This window comes from Strigops habroptila, chromosome 11 (genome assembly GCF_004027225.2).
Source record: "Strigops habroptila isolate Jane chromosome 11, bStrHab1.2.pri, whole genome shotgun sequence".
Classification (NCBI taxonomy): Eukaryota; Metazoa; Chordata; class Aves; order Psittaciformes; family Psittacidae; genus Strigops; species Strigops habroptila.
Window position 1 is genome coordinate 31,542,225 of NC_046360.1, and position 17,205 is coordinate 31,559,429.

The 17,205-nt window shown below is 39.4% G+C and overlaps 1 protein-coding gene across 6 annotated transcripts; it reads left to right on the forward strand.

Moving 5' to 3' along the window:
• Positions 1–1,035: 1,035 nt before the first annotated feature.
• On the forward strand, positions 1,036–16,763 carry UBA3 (ubiquitin like modifier activating enzyme 3). Of its 6 annotated transcripts, none has more exons than XM_030502190.1 (18): positions 1,061–1,127; positions 1,264–1,305; positions 4,170–4,290; positions 5,278–5,358; positions 8,524–8,606; positions 9,254–9,334; positions 9,968–10,011; positions 10,313–10,377; positions 11,169–11,324; positions 11,446–11,548; positions 12,027–12,140; positions 13,601–13,654; positions 14,034–14,070; positions 14,150–14,231; positions 15,150–15,250; positions 15,373–15,436; positions 15,544–15,598; positions 16,055–16,763. In XM_030502190.1, exons 1-18 carry the CDS (start codon positions 1,108–1,110, stop codon positions 16,141–16,143), a joined length of 1,392 nt encoding a protein of 463 aa, XP_030358050.1. In that variant the 5' UTR covers positions 1,061–1,107; the 3' UTR covers positions 16,144–16,763. The 6 variants fall into 6 exon arrangements, 5 of the variants coding, with proteins under 5 accessions (XP_030358051.1, XP_030358050.1, XP_030358054.1 ...); XM_030502192.1 differs by having other exon boundaries at positions 1,088–1,138; XM_030502191.1 differs by lacking the exon at positions 1,264–1,305 and having other exon boundaries at positions 1,036–1,127.
• The last annotated feature ends 442 nt before the right edge of the window (positions 16,764–17,205 follow it).

The following is a 17,205-nucleotide window of genomic DNA, read 5'->3' on the forward strand; positions in this document are numbered from 1 at the left end:
TGGGCAACCTGTGCCAGCGTCTCACCACGCTCACAAGGAAGATTTTATTTTCCTAACATCATGTCCTTCCCTACATGTCCTTCTCAAAAGTCCCTCTCCAGCTTTCTTGTTGGCCCCTTTAGGCACTGGGAGCTGCTCTAAGGTTTCCCCGGAGCCTTCTCTTCTCCAGGCTGAACAGCTGAAGCCCAGCTCTCTCAGCCTGTGCTCTCTCACCATAGCAGAGGTGCTTCAGCCCTCGGAGAATCTCCATGGCCTCCTCCAGATTCACCCCAACATCGTTTCTTCAGAAAAACATGACATACATTTAACATTCAGATGACAGATCCAGTTCACATCCTCTTTTGGGGGCCGAACATGGAGGAGGGGGCCATGGGATGGCTGCCCCAGCCAAGGAGGCACTGGGGGGATGTCAAACCACCACAGGGTGGTCCTGCGATGGGGTGGTTGTGCCTCAAACCCTCTGGCTTCGGAGGGGAGGGCCACTGCCAGCAGCCACGGTGGCTTGAACCCCATCAGTCCATGTAGAACAGTTGCTCCTTCAGTGCTCTCACACTTCACCGGCCCGTCTGCCTCCTGCTTGGAGGCCACTCCTTGCGTTAGCTGTGGGACCGAAGGCTCCAGCGTGCGGGCCCTGGTTGATGAGCGGTGCTGGTGCAGCCTGCGGACCGGACTCTGCCCGGGAAGTGCTGAGAGGCGAGCACCATTTGATAACGCAGCTCGGGTGCAGGAGCCACCCAGCCGACGGCAGCGAACAGCCCGAGGCCACCTTCGGTCTCCGGTCTTCCCGTGAGCTTTGAAGCGCCGCGACCGCCACTTGCTTTTCCCTGGGGACGCCGTCCCGAGCTCCCGGGGAGCATCGAGGAGATGGGCACCAGGAGAGCCCTCGGGGCCGAGGAAGGGAGGGAGGCCCCGGCGGTGGCATGGGGCCGGTGTGGTTTCGGCTACCCGCTCTGTACCTCATGGCTTGGGGGTACCCCGCCTGGTTGCCATGGCGCCCTGGCAGCTGTATCCCTCTCCCCAGCTCTCTAAGCCCGCAACCGCGGCGGCGCGCCGGGGAAGCACCGCCCATAGAGGCGCCGCGGAGCAACGTGGGAAGCAGAGGGAAATATGGCGGATAGCGAAGAACCGTAAGTGCCCTGTATGTGTGTGCTTGGCCGCCCCTTTCCCCGCTTCCCGGGGACGGGTGGGCTCCGGGGTCCCCTCTCCCTCCTCCCCGGTCTCTGTAGCGCGATACTGACCCTTCTTTTATTCTCTCTCTTTTAGGGAGAAGAAAAGAAGGAGGCTAGAGGAGCTGCTGGCGGATGGGTTAGTGCGGGGCTGCGGGCGAGCGGGCTCCCGGCCCGGGGCAGGGGCAGGCAGCGCTTGCTGAGGGGTGGCTGGTAGGTCAGGGCGAGCCGCAGCCCCGCAGGAGAGGTGTGGGCTGGGAGGAGGCTGCGGGTTAGCTCAGGGCTGTGGGGCCCGATGGAGAGGCGCTGGCTGGGGCGACCGTGCGTGAGCGGCCCGGGGCCCCGCGGGTGAAGGGAGCCGGAGGAGGGGTGTTAGAGGGGTCAGCGTGAGGAAGGGGGACTCGAAAGGGCGCTTGAATAGCGAGGACTGGGGAAGAGGAATCTCCTGGGGAGAGGACCAAGGGGCTCACCCGGAGTGGGGCTGGGAGTCGCGGGCTTGGAGCTTGGCATGAGTAAAGGCTGGTGTGCTGAAGAGCTTTGTGACAGGAGTGGGAAGAGCTGCATTGCCGGTCAGGGACCTGGGGAGGGCCTCTAGGCTAGAAGCAGGTGACTAAATTTTGGCTGAAAATTAAAAATTCAGGCTACAGAACAGTTGCCTCTGCTTATTAAAACCCTAAATTCTATGCATCTGTCTTAACGGCCTTGAAAACTAATGCTTAGTAATCTTTAACCTCATCTGCTTCCATCCCTTAACTATTCCCTTCCACCTGCTTGTGTCCCTCTTCCCAGAGATCACAAAGCAGACCTGCCTGCCTGAGTGGTGGACACACAGGCAGTGCATGTGTGTGTCGGGGTGAGGGTCACAAAAATCCCTGTGCATGTTGGATGGGGAGGGGTGCATGCCAAGTCCCTCAAAAACATGGAGCTTTGGAGATGGGAAGGGAAAGTCTGGGTCTAAAGCAACATAACCACTGTGGTGCTCTGATGTTTTAAACAAAACTTCAAATTAAAGTAATTGGATGAAATAAACAAGAATGTTGTTAAGCTCTCATAACAGATACCTGGTAATGCTGTAACAACGCCAAAATAAACACTTTAAAAACCTGTCTCTGAGGTTAAACATAAAATCTCAGGTGGAGTTATTGATGTTTTTCAGATCTCCACAATGTCCAACCCTGTAAAAAAACAAACTGTAGTATAATCACAAAAATGAAACTAGATCTTTCCATTTCATCACTTACAAAGGAAAATGCACATCTAAGGGGAGTACTGCTGCTTGATAGCTGTTTATATGAACTATATAAAGTATAAAGGGATAAAAAAAAAAGTTAATGTCACCAAGCGCAGCTTCTGCACTTGTTTACAGAAAAGTTAAAAATTATAATCCATAGAAGCAACTGTTGTGATGTATATTGACCCATTTTGTTTGTTTAAGACAGTGCTTAATGTACATCCTGCAAACAGATGAGCCCAGGGTTCAGCAGAGGGAGCATATTTATTCACACTACCTCCCATTATGTGAAACACGAGTATTTTCACATTATTGTGAAAACTGAGGGAGGTGCAAAAGGGCAAGTCAGAGGTCAAAAGACCCTTATGAACTCAAATAAATGTTGTGGATCTTATTCAACTGTTAATTCAGTAACTTACCTGAAGCTAACAGTTAACTGGGAATGAGTTCAGTCTGATTAAAACCAAGCAAATTACGATGCATTTGTTCCTGTAGTTTGGTGAAGTTTTTCCCTGTTACTGAAACTCTCACAAAATGAATTGCCTGTAAGTTAAAGTTACTCTGGACATACTGTGTTGTCCAGTGTCTGAATTCTGTGAGGATAAAGGCACTCATTGTCTAGATGTTTTTACTACATTTTCCTTTTAAGATAAGTCACCAGGAAGTAATAGTAAATTCTAAACATTACCCAACACTTATTGATCCGAGGGTTCTTCACATTACTTCAGAGGAGGGAGCAAATAATGCTCCTTATCAGTGATGACACAACCTTTCATACTTCATAAGCTCTTTTGTAACGAGCTTAGTTTTTTATTAACATAGAGTATAATTGTACATGCATATTGAGTGGTGCTCCTATTTAAAAAGGGAAGTGTGCTCCATTAAGGAAGGGCTTGTTCTGTGTAGATGATGATCTTATGTTAGAAAATTACTTATGAGAGCTAATGCTGAACTATTACAATAAGTCTCTTAAGAGTTTAAATTTATAATTATGTACTACTAAAAGTGACCTGCAAAAGCAGAAAAAAGGGTAGTGGAGTATTTGATGTAAAATTTTGACTGGAAAATTTGAAATAGGAGAACTGCAGCCATTCCTGTCTTTCAGGTGATGCTGCTACCACTGACAGGCGCAGGAGATGACTGGGAAAAGGGGGTGTTCTAAATTACATAGTACTAATTGATAGTGAAGAGCATTCAAGATTCTTATTTTTTGTAACACTTGTTTAAATGAACTGTGAAGACTCAGAGGACAATGTTGGGGCATTTGACTGTTGTTTATTCAGTGCCTCACAATTGCGGTTACACATTGATAATTCTAAATATGATTTATGAACTTCAAAAGTCTGTCAAAAAAAGAATACAAGACTTGACTGGTAAAAAAAATCACCCTCAAAGTCTAAAGGGACAACCTCTTTTTGTTTGTCTTCTTTAAATACGACGGAAGTAAAAGCAAAAAGGCTAGACCTTTTTTTCACTTCAGGTCAACTTTTACTAGTGAAAGCAAAATCAGTGGGGTTTATTGAAATGCCTGTGGTTTTCCTCTCTGTGCATATTTGTATTATTGCCTTCTAATTCCACAAATAAAACCCACTCATGCAAACGTTCATGCGCATAACTTCCATGCATAAAGAGTATGCAAATGCGTTTGTATGAATGGTCAATAATTTAGGTATTTTTAAGCTATATAAAGAAATAAAAAAAAACCAAAACCATTTTGGAGGTGTGGCTTTTTCTCTATGATTTTGCAGCTGAATTTACTGTGTTCTGTGCAGAATGGCTGTTGATGGTGGGTGTGGGGACACTGGAGACTGGGAAGGTCGCTGGAACCATGTAAGGAAGTTTCTCGAGCGATCTGGACCATTCACACATCCTGATTTCGAGCCAGGCACTCAAGTGAGAAACACTTACTTTAAATAAATCTGTAGTGTGTGTTGCAAACTAATGTAAAGTTTCATTAATTGACCACCAGCAGTGTACGAATACTAAAAGTGCATGAAAAGTTTGTATTTAAATCAGTTGAACATCATGATTCTAGAAGAACTTACTGTATTCTCTCCATGAGCTTGTGTTCCTAAATGGTATACTGTTAACTACAAGCTTGCTGTCATCATATATAAAAACGTATAACTGTATGAATTATGCTCTGTCTTTTAAGTTCCACATGAGAAATAGCAGCATTTGTCTCTCTGTTTTTAAGTAATTAGACACAGTAAGGAATTTCTTGTACTTAAGGAAAGAATTAAGGTTAATATGAGTGCTTAGAGAATTGAGAAAGATGTTTAGTAGGGAAAAGCGAAATTTAGACTGTTTAAATTCTTTCTTCTGCTTTCCTTTCTTGGTACATTTTGATTCAGAGCTTACAGTTGAATGTATTTTACTGTTACCTTTTTAATGTACTGTTCTGTTATTCACTAGTTTGATGCTGGGGTCTAGTAGAACAATCCACAGAAAGCAGTTATATAGTTAAAAATTCAATTCTTTTGGGACAGCAGTGTTGTTTGTTTATATTTATTTTGTATTATAGATCAGTAAAATATTTGGTGGAAGAAAAGATTATCTCCTTAAATGGAATGATAATAAAAGTGAAACTTGCCTTTTTTTCATGGCCAAAATTAATATCAAGAGAATAATGATACAACAAAGGTCTTGCTTTTTTGTAAGCTGGGATATGGAAATTGTGTGAACTCAACAACACATTTAAGTCTGATATGTGATTAGTCCTGCAAGCACAAACTTTCATTGATCTAAGTTGGTTTATGTGTAACTTTTATTAGGCACTGAAAATGTACAGTAACTCATTTATAAGGGTTATGAAGCAAAGGACAAATTGTACTTTTTTCATATTTATTGTATTAATATTTTGTTTTCTATTTTCCACAGGCTCTGGAGTTTTTGTTGAACACATGTAAAGTACTGGTTATTGGGGCAGGAGGATTAGGATGCGAACTCCTGAAAAACCTGGTAATTACTCAGTTTTCACCCTTGGCTTCTTAGAATCTTTTTTCCTTGAGGAAATTATCTTTTCTACTTTGTTAATTTGGCAATTTTGATTGTATATAGCTGCTAAATCTCTAAGTTCTAATCAAAATGTATAAAACACATCATGATACAGACAATGAACTTGAAGAATGCAGCTTGATAGAAAGCTTAGAAAGTGGTAGCCTAATATGTTGCATGTTATTTACTTGGCTATCTTAAACCTCGTCCTGAGCGACAACATGGTACTCTTTGTGAAGTGTCAACAAGGTTCATTTGCAGCCTTAGATATGGTCTAATGTTGGTAATTTTCCCTAATTACCAGATCTAGGAAAATGAAGTAAGCTAACAACAAATCAGGCTATCTTAAACCTCGTCCTGAGCAACAACATGGTACTCTTTGTGAAGTGTCAACAAGGTTCATTTGCAGCCTTAGATATGGTCTAATGTTGGTAATTTTCCCTAATTACCAGATCTAGGAAAATGAAGTAAGCTAACAACAAATCAGGCTGGTAATGATACAAGGACGTGGTGTTTGGGATCCAGTGGTGTCCTGGTTTCAGCTGTAACAATTATTTTTCTTCCTAGTATCTTAGTTAAAATGTATCTTTTCAGATGAAAAGTGATACTTTAAACTGCCATAAGTAGTTGGTACAAAGTTTAGCATTAACAGTTGTAACTGAACTTAATTTCAGTTTATTTTACATCTTTGGATTCAAAGCGAGTTTCGAATTGCTGGAATTATTTAGGTTCTTTCATAGTGAAATAAGTTGTTTCGTAGTGAAATAAGTAGAGCCAGCCTTATTGTGAATATGTCTGTGGAATACTTTTGGCTTTCCTGAGAAGTGGCTCTCAGGTTTTCCAGTTCCTCAGGATCAGTAAATTGGAGGTTGTCTGCAGAGCCTTATCCTTCAGAGGGGCATCTTTATGGCTGAATTCAGCCTATATAATGACAGCTTTATTGAGCCAGACTAAGACACAATATCCTGTTGGAAATGGCTAAGGAGGAATAGATAATAGTGTAAGAAGAGAGAAGGAATATTGCAGCACTTCCCTGGTGTACAGATTACCAGAAGGCATTCTCTAGTTTTCTCAATATGGTGTTAGTTTATGATGGATTCTCTCACTACGTGTTTCAAAAAGCAGTTTTCAAGTATTTAAAATGCAGTCATGGGGTCATGTGCTGTCAGATATTTACCCAATAAATGTGTATGAATTTAATTATCTTACAAATGTTTTTATCCTCACACTTATATTTACCATAGTGTTTCACTGTTACTATACTGTTTGAGTTTGATAGTTTAGACTAATACTGTACATTTCCATGGTTCTGTTTAATAATAAGAATTTCTGTCCTTATGGGTTCCATGGAAAATGTGTGGATTGATATAATAACTTATCATGAAATAACTTTTTTCCTTGATTTATACCAGCAGTTGTGCGTTAGGGCACTTTACTATGGAATTTATGTACTGCTAGTTCAGTATTTGCACAGACTTCCTCTAAGGTTGAGGTGACTAATAAATCAATCGCCTCCTTTAAAGCCAGGCATTCCAGATCCATTAACTTAGGGGTTTTACAGTTCCAGCACTTGTATATGCTCTTATTCTGGTTGCTGGTTTGCTACTGCAATGCTTGAGCAAGATTTTACTTAAAGAGACTTTGACAGCTCCAAGACAATTTTCTTTCTTTGGGAATTTAGTGCTGGTGAATTTAACCTCTGCCCAGAGCTCCTGTTTTATGCGTTCATCGAGACAAAACAAACTCCATCTGTTGATAGCTTGTTGAGACGGAGGATTTGTATGGGATAAGGAACTTCATTAGTCTGCTGTGTGCACTCAGTTCCCATCCCTTCAAAAAGGTTTTAATCTATAATGATTTATCATTTTCAGAATGGTAAGCAAACCTAGATTCTGTTCGCATGTATTCATATCTTTGGGACAATGAATCTAAGTTTTATAAACACTCCAGTCTGTATGTTCTGATGCTCCAGGCTCACTCTTCTTTTTAGCAGGCTTTCCCAGTCTGCTTTGATAATATTGAAGGAAAGCTGAACATTTATCAATGAAATAAAATGATTGGTCAGTACTAAGAGTGTCCAGTATAACAGAGAGAAAATCTTGCTGCTTTTCTTATAGATTTAATTTCTATTCTGAAAGACTTTAGTCCTGTTGTTCACTCGTTTAACCAGTTTCCCAATACAGCATTTTCAATGCTTATTATGCATGGGGTGGCTCTGTTTATTCAGAGAATATAAAATATAAAGTCTGAAAGTCTTTATATGTAACAAGATCGAGTCTTAAAGGAAAAAACGTAGGGTACAGGACTCAAATTTTTTGGAGTCACTTCAGAACATCACAACATGTTTCCTTTCTCTAAACCCAGTGTTTTACAGCATTTATTTCACTTCAACTACAATACTCATTGTTTCTTTGTGTGTGACAGACGTTATTACTTTTATCAGATCAGACCTGCAATCCAGTTTTAAGACAATTTTACTTCAAAGTTACTTGCCCAGTCTAGTGATGGCGTGCATGCAAACAGAAATCAGGCAGAACCTCAGCCAGAGGTTCAGCATGTTCTTTGATGGTGAAGAACTTCATGTGTTTGCATTGGCTTATCTTGAACTGTGATTTGAGGATGGATATGCCAGACTCATTTATGCCACCTGTGAAAATAGTGAATGTTCAAAACCTTAATATTTTAGAGGAATTAAACTTTGTTTTTCTATTCCTGCCAAGCAAGGAAGTACTCATGGTATTTCTTCAAATTCTGCACTTTTTTTCCCTGTAATGAGTGCTTTTGACTTATTCCGGTTGTGAGGGAATACTGCAAATTCCCCTTATGGATCAGCCTACTGTTGGCTTCCCTGTGTTATGATTAGATAGGCTAAAGCAATATTGTGTTCAGTAGAACACTGTCTTTGATCACTGAAATGTTGCTAATTCCATCTGTGTAAATATCAGCATTACTAACCCAACAAAGAATATTCTTTCAACAAAGAACAACAATATACCTGTCTGCACAGGGAATGAAGAGCAAATATGTTTGTACCTCCAAAGGTTGTTGGTTTTGGCACATGGAATGAGTTCTGGAGCACTGTAAGCATTTCATTTCCTGTTAAATGAAGTTGACACTCTCTTTTCACAGGCATTGTCTGGCTTCAGACAGATCCATGTTATTGACATGGATACTATAGATGTTTCTAATCTGAACCGACAGTTTCTGTTTCGGTAAGTGGTATTTTCACTATTCAACTTTTGGTTTTTTAAATGTACTTAAAATATGTGAATATGATCATTATTTTGGTTGAACAAGATATCATTAAAGATTACTGAACTTTCATAACACAATAATATTCATAATTAACTAAATGTTGTGTATGATTCCTTCTTGTTCAGAGATCTGTGGTGAGCGTGAAGAAAATTAACATAGATTCCTTACCATTCAGATACAGCTAATGACTAATGAAAAAGTGACAGCAAAGAATAATGCACACAGATTGACATATCAATTTTTCTGGTGCCCTTTTCTTCCAAGCTAAGTGAAAAATTGTGGGGTTTTTGGCGCTGATAACCATAGTTACATGGACGTATTTAGGTAACTCAGGTTCTTATATCTTATGCTTTGCAGGGATGCCTTGATCAGGGCAACCTGATTTAGTTGAAGATGTCCCTGCTCATCGCAGGGGTTTGGACTAGATGACCCTTGAAGGTCCCATCCAACCCAAACTATTCTATATGATTCTGTAATATTATCCATATCAATAAATTGTCCTCCAGTAACAATTAGTCACTTAATTCAGTATTGCAATGCATGGAGTCTGGAAAGATTGAATCCACTAAAAAATGTGTTTGAAATTGCTTGATTTTTTTCTCAGACCGAAGGATGTTGGGCGACCAAAAGCAGAAGTTGCAGCAGAATTCCTGAACAACCGCATTCCCAACTGTGCTGTCATAGCGTATCCTTTTGTAGAGAAGTAGTAGCCCCGAAACCTTCAGAAAACCTAGAAAATTCTGTAGGAGGTAAGACTATCTAAAGTATTTTGCTGTCATTCTCTCTTTTTCATACAATAAAGAGCAGATTCATTCAGCTGGTGATTGAGAAGTCTTTCTCAGTGACATTGGCATACAGCAAGTATGCATGGGGAAAGAAGGCTAAGCTTTAAGAAACTATATTGTATTTTTCCTTCTATTGAGTCTTTTTATTCAAATGCAATATTCAGATTTTCACTGAAATATTAAAATATCAGGTTTATTCACCAGAGTCTTTTGAGTGTGTACTGGTAGGAGACAGTTTGTAAACATGGAGCAGCACTTACTGATACAGGACTTTGTGAGAACACATTTTGAGCTTCCTAAATAGTTTGCCTACTGAGCTTTCTCCTCTGTGTGACTATTATCTTGTGTTCCTTACGTTTGTATTTTTCAGACGCCACAGCTTCAGCTGTGGGAATTTTCAATCTTAATTTTATATGCTACTGTTTTAAAAAAATAGTAATAAATTAGATAATGTTTTGGCTTTAGGTTAGCAAATAGTAAACAGTAAACTTATCTACTTTATAAATATATTCCTTTACTGAGCTTACATTCAGATATTTTAAAAAGATTCAAGACATGGATGAAAGCTTCTATCGACGTAAGTGGTATTTGTTTCCTTGCCAACAGCCATTGTCCTTTAGGGGAACCTGGCAGGTGTTGCTGCAATCTAACCACCTGCTTTTCCTGGTGGTTAGATGGCTAACTACTTTAGTCTTCTACAGTATACTAGAAGTAGAAGTATGAAATAGACAAAACTTAAATGCATCTGTCATATAGGGAATCTAGGGGAGATAGTTAAACTGCAGTCAGTTCCTCTGGACTGTTATGGACAGAATATTTTGCTTTTCTTAAGAAGTATGATTTAGTATGGACTTTAAATAATGTCTTTTTCCCCCTAGAGTTTCATATTATTGTTTGTGGGCTGGACTCTATAATTGCCAGAAGATGGATAAATGGCATGCTGGTAAAGTCTTCGATCTTTTTAAAGCCTGGTTGTTGCTTGAGTATAGATAACTAAAATGAAACAGATTGGTGTAGAACGTATCATTAAAATGAAACGAGGTCTGTTGAAACTTCACTTTATCTGTTTCTGTTTTCTTTTGTCTCTTTGTGAACAGGATAAAATGCATGTTTTCTTAGCTGCCTTTCTCTTGAGGAGTATTAGCCAACATTTGTGCAGTGCCCTGTAGGGGTAATTTCAAAGTTAGATCATAGTTGTGTGGCCTTGTGCAGTCAGCTTTTGAAAATCATAAGAAGGGAAGTTCCACAGCTTCTCTGGATGCTCTCATTGTGAACATTTGGTTTTTTCTCATTAGCCAAACAGTACTTATTTTGCTGCAACTTGTAAATGTTATCTTTTGGAGTCCTGCTGCTACACAGTAGTAGAAGGCTTGAGTATTTACCAGTATTAACAAAACAAAAAAACCCCAACAAAACAACAAACCAAGAATTAAACCCCCAAATCCTTCAAACCAATTAGCCATTTGTTCTGGGATACTATAAGGGAATAACAGCATTTATCAGGGGATAGGGGAGGAGGAGGCTGAAGGTGGTTGATCAAGTCCTGTGCGCTGACAAATAAGTAGTGTTTTATACACTATGTACTCTTAAAATAAACTGTATATTAAGCATTCAATCTTGTGGTGTACTATTAACAAAATTTTTAGGGGGTTTTTTTTTTGTTTTCTTTCTTGCAACTTGTTTGGAAAAACAAAATCCAGCAAAACCTCCTCTCCCCCATCCTTTATTCGTTAGATGTCATTTTTACATTATGAAGATGGTGTACTAGATCCAAGTTCCATCATACCTTTAATCGATGGAGGGACAGAAGGTTTTAAAGGAAATGTCCGTGTGATTATTCCTGGTATGACAGCCTGTGTTGAATGCACGCTTGAGCTTTACCCACCACAGGTAATTACAACTAGTGATATTTCCTTTCTTTATATTCCTCTGATTAGCTTGTTTCTTTTCCTAACACTATACATAATGTATTACACCCTTTCTCCTGGTTTTCCTCCCTTGCCCACACCAGGTCAATTTTCCCATGTGTACAATTGCGTCTATGCCCAGGCTACCAGAGCATTGTATTGAGTATGTCAGGATATTGCAGTGGCCCAAGGAGCAACCTTTTGGAGGTAATTAGTATATTGCACTGGTAAACTGACATTTCTCTTTATAACTAATTTGTTTTGAGTTAGGTATACACAGCGACTTTTAATAGAACAATCCTACCTTTTAACCTTAGGTATCTCATTGTTATATTCAGTCTAAGGCTGTTCTGAGCTGGTGATGGATTTTCTCTTCTTGGACTTGCTTTCCAGTTCCACATTTGTTCATGTGTTTGTCATACTGCACAATGACTTTCCTGACTCACAATGTAACCTCTAACAGCTCTATAAAGCTGCAAAGTTAAGATAGTTTGTGTATAGAATATGTTAGAATTTACAATGTTTGTAGAAATGGTATTTGATTAAAGTATCAAGTTTTAATAACTTAATGGGGTATTCATTTTAACCTCAAATAAAAAAAAGGTCGGGGTTTTTTTAGACAAAAAGAACATTTCTGAAGAATTCTTAGGACTAACTTATTTGTAAATTTTTAACTCTGCTGTAGAAGGTGTTGCGTTGGATGGAGATGACCCTGAACATATACAGTGGATTTACCAGAAGTCTTTAGAAAGAGCATCACAATTTAATATTAAAGGTGTCACATACAGACTCACCCAAGGTAAGGGTATGGCATTTCACTGAGTTTATGACATTTGCAGTTAGGCTGGATTGGCATTCTATGTGTGTGTTATGACTAAGTTTGGCAGCTCTGCTGAGAAAGAAATAGTTCTTTTCTCCCTTAACATCTTAAAACAGAAACAAGCAGCTTGTTTCCTGTACCAGCACAAATATTTTTAGGATGAATCAGATGTTTAAGCATTTGTGATGAATCAGAGGAACTTACTTGGGACAAAACTGAAAATTCTTTTTGCCATTTTATTTTTAGCCTGGAGCAGCTCCACAGTTTACATTACACTGTGACCACTTTTGCTGGGTCAAAGAGTATGAACAGGAGAATGAGATTGCTTCTTTTAGAAAGAACAACGTTTTATGCCAGTTTAGGCTGGTAAAGACTATAACATCTGTTCTTCACCACTGTGCGTGCCTCTGTTCACATCGAGATGCAGAATGCCGCCACTCATTGAATATTTAAAACACTAACCAAATAGAAAAGAAGTGGAGAATCTCATACAGAGTCTCCAGAATTTGTAATAACTTCTGTTTGTTGGTGTGTAGTGCTGAGAATACATTTGAAATGCTGGGCTTGAAATGCCACACTTGAACCTCAGTGTGTGCCTTTCTATCGAAAAAGGGCAAACCGATTCTTGTGTATCTTCCTCAGATTCCACCTAGTGTATTGCGGATAGTCTCTTCTTCGCAGCAGTTTATACTGGCTTCTCTAGTAGTATTTTTTGGTACAGATAAATGTGAATTCTGGTTATGAAACATAATTATGTGCATGCAGATGGCAGCATGGTTTCAGCATTCGAAGGTGGCTTACTTGTAAAGTACATAGAAGAAAGAAGGCAAAAGCTTTATGCATGTTTTCTCAGGTATGAAGGGATACAAGTGAATAATGAGAAACCAGAGGAACCTCAGACTACTTAGGAATTTGCTGTGTTTTGGCAGGCCTGAGAAAGAGTGAACCTCCTTGTTCCCGGTGTACAAACTTTATGCATCGGAAATCTTGCTTTGTATCAGTGTATGTACCTGGCTGTTTGGCTGGATGGGCTCAGTAAGAAGAGTTGGCTGCAGATGCCAGTACAGTTTGGCAAGCCCGTTCTTGCAGAAGGAATTCCAAACTCAAATATCTTTCCTTCATGAGTTTTTCCAGTTAAGGAAGACTAGAACTGGGTTTGAAGTTAATTTTCAGTGGTAAATACGGAGTACTTGGTTTTAGAATTAGTTCATTAGTTCTCTTTGTGCAATACCTTCTTTTTCGCAACGTGCTCGATCCATTCCTAAAATGAAAAAGCACTTAAGTACTTGAGCGACATGCCATCATACCTTATTGTTACAGAAACTCCTGGAAAGTGTAAAGTACTTTCGGGTACACCCTTCTGTAATTATTCTGGCTAAAAGTCATATCTCAGTTGTCTCTCTTTGGAAAAGACAAAGCTGTATGTTTTGTTTTTACAGGGGTGGTTAAACGAATTATTCCAGCAGTAGCTTCTACAAATGCAGTAATTGCAGGTATGCTACAAGAACTCATTGCACTTCTGCTTTACACACTTTAGGGTTTTGTAAGGCAACAGTTTGGAATTGAGAACTTTTTTACTGGGTTTGATGTATTCTTACAGTCTCATTTCTGTTTTCCATAGAGAAACTGTAAATGACTATAAATTTTAAACTTGTGTATGACTCTGGAAGTGAGGAAAAGCATTTGAGAATGGGGAAAAACCCCACAGTGTATCAGCTTAGTGCTAAGTCTATGGTGTTAATGCATAGAACTGTCAGCTACCTTCAGATGTTTATTTTTCTCTTTACAAATTGTTGTACTTGATTTACTTTTTGTCTCTTGCGGTACAACTCTGCGCACTAATGAAGAAACTTGGTTTTTTCCTCGTTGCAGCTGTTTGTGCCACTGAAGTTTTTAAAATAGCCACAAGGTATTTCATTTCTTGTTAATAACTTACATGATTTCCAGCATAATGGCACATACTAACACGAATGTATTTGTCATTACAGTGCATACATTCCTCTTAACAACTACTTGGTGTTTAATGATGTGGATGGACTATACACACACACATTTGAAGCTGAGAGGAAGGTTAGTGCCATTAAAGGCTTGCAGGGTTGTTTCCTTGATTTTTATTGAATTTAGGCAGTTATGTGTATTTCCGAAACCCAATATTGAATCTCTTTGCCCCTAGAACTGAATAATTGTATTTCCGAAGTTCTAAAAGCAGAAACTACAATGTTACTTGTCTGCTACTTCTCCAGAGCATTGTTTTTAGTGTGTAGGAATTTCTCTTCTTTTAAATCTCCTGTGGTTCTGGGATCTAAGAGTGATGACTGTAGTGGTCTGTCCATGCAGAGTAGCAGGGCTGTTTACCTCCAGATCTACAGATGTTTTATTTGGTATTTTGATAATGGAACCTTTTCTTCTACCCATCAGTTTACCAAAAACTATTGTATAGTCTGTGATGGCATATTTAATTTTTGCCTGTTTAGCCAAAGTTTCTTAACATTTGGAAAAGTAGCTTCTGGTATCGGGAGGTTCTTCAGACAGCTGTTTCTGTGGTGTCTGCTGGTGCAATATTGGTGTATCAACTGTTTCTGCTGTGCTACCTGCTGTATTACTTGCAGGAGAAGCAATACTTTATTGAAAGTGAATCCTGGAGATTTCCCCTGTAATATGGGAAATACGGTTTACAAAATAAGATACACAATCTTAAGAAGACTCGGAAGCAAGTCTTCCCCAAAATAGGTTGTGACAGCCGTTGATTTGTGAGTTTGTAGTATTAAATTTTATGTCAGGTGAAATTTGTAGTTCAATAATACTCTGCTGCTGTTGGGAGCCAGTCAAACAGTGACAGACCTCATGAGGAATTGGGTTTTGTCACTAATACTTGCAACAGTATTAATATTTCTGGAGATAAAACCCCACAAGCACACGAATAGTTTTGAGACCTTACTAGCAGCATTTTTTAAACACTATTTAATGTAACGTGTTCTTGTGCTACAGGAGAACTGTCCGGCTTGCAGCCAACTTCCTCAAAACATAGAGATTTCCCCGTCAGCTAAACTGCAGGAGATCTTGGATTACTTGACAAATAATGCTTCATTGTAAGTGTGCAACTATTCTGGCTTATTTGATAATTTCTTGTAGTTCAGTGTTTCAAGAAGGCAATTTCTAAATGTATTTTTACCTGATTGTCTGGTTTTTCTTTAACATGTTTTATATGTAGGCAAATGAAATCTCCTGCAATCACAGCAACTATGTATGGGGGAAATAAAACACTCTACTTACAGGTAATCTGAACATATGTAATTATCTTTAATAATCTTAATTTATTTACATTTACTGTCCTGAATTTGAAAGGAAATGTTTTGACTTGATTTTACTTTTTTTTCTTCAGACAGTAGCTTCAATTGAAGAACGAACAAGGCCAAATCTTTCCAAGACACTAAAAGGTATCATGCACTTGTCACATGTAGATTTTCATTTACTGCTCTAAACAGAAAGTCAGTCAGTTTTATCCCTCACTGTGGCATGTGTGACTTTATTTTGCACTGTACACTAGAACCTGCTTCATTATCCTTTTATGTGCAATACACCTTTCTCAGCTTGCTCAGGGATGAGTTTTGAATTGCTTCAATGTGAAACATGGGCAGATGCAGATTAAAACATTGCAACAAAGCTGAACTGATGTAAATTAAACACACTTCAGCAGTGTTTTATATATTTCCTGACAGGGTCTGTTAGTTTCCTGTTTGAATTAGGTGAATATTAGTTTAGCTAGCAAAGTGTTTGCAGCTTCATTTCATCATATTTATGCTTTGTGGGAATGGCATTCATAACTTTCTTTTAATTTAAAAGAAAGACAAGTACATGGGTTTGCTGTACTTAAACTTTTTTTTCTATTTCAGAACTGGGGCTTGTGGATGGCCAGGAACTTGCAGTTGCTGATGTTACTACACCACAGACTATGTTGTTCAAGCTTCACTTTACCACTTAATTTATTCATAAGTAAACTGCATATACAGTGAGAGAAATCTGCACCCACCTTGTAAAATAAACGTGCTCTGTGGGTGTTAAAGCAACCTGAATTGTTCCTGTTAGTACTAGCGTTGTTGAAGGTTAGGTAATACAAATGAATCACCATGTTTCAGAATTGTACTCAGAAGCCAATATTTGGTGGATTATATTTGTATAAATGCTTATTAATGTACAGAACTCTGATGTATAGGAATACACATTTTTCCAGTTTTCGTTGTCAAAATGTTAGTGTTAGTATACTTTCAGATACATGGAAACTTTAAGGTGGCCAAACCTCTTACTTTCAACATGTGTGCATATGTATATGCAAAGACCCTTTAAAAGGAAGCACAGAAATCTGGTTTTAAATTGTAGCACTCCTGTACACTTGCTGAATTGCCTTGAAACCAGAAGAGGGTAGTAGGTTAAAATTAGCATTTTCCTCTTATTTGGTATTGAAAGGACAAAAAGATACATGGAAACACGGACACATCTCCTCACAGTCCCCAAGCAAGCTGCTGTGCACAGCATTGCAGGATTGTTCAAGTGTCATTGGTGCTGTTAAGGTATTTATTAATAAAAAAAAAAATCATAAAGACACCTTAGTTTGCGGCTTATCTGTGGGCATTCGGTAGCGTTTATAACCTTGGTTAAAACATTAGGGCATTATTTGGCTGCTTCACTCGGAGACCTTCCTGTAAGCAGTGCTAAATGCCTCGACGTGTGAAGTCTTGGATTTTACTTGATGCATGTCAGCTGCATTTAAACTTTCCATCTTTTAGACTATGAACTATGTTTAAACTTCAACTTTCCATATCCCAGCCTTGTGCTTGAACTCAGCGGTGAAGGGGAGACACTGGTTTTTATCAGTTAATTGTTAGCAGCCACAAGTTCAGAAGGGTGAAACGGCCCCACATAAGCTGTGGGGCTTCAAGCAACGAGCTGAGGTCTGGAAGAGAGTGTCCTTGCTCGTTGTTTGCGTCGAGCACCCGAAGAACCGCGCACTGGAGCTGCACTGAACGCACATACACACCCCAGGCCC

Excerpts from the sequence above, each read along its gene's own strand:
- UBA3 (XM_030502190.1), top strand. The coding sequence starts at position 1,108 with ATGGCGGATAGCGAAGAACC. Across the intron at positions 10,378-11,168 it reads GATGGATAAATGGCATGCTG|ATGTCATTTTTACATTATGA; the intron begins GTAAAGTCTTCG and ends TTTATTCGTTAG. Across the intron at positions 11,549-12,026 it reads CAAGGAGCAACCTTTTGGAG|AAGGTGTTGCGTTGGATGGA; the intron begins GTAATTAGTATA and ends ACTCTGCTGTAG.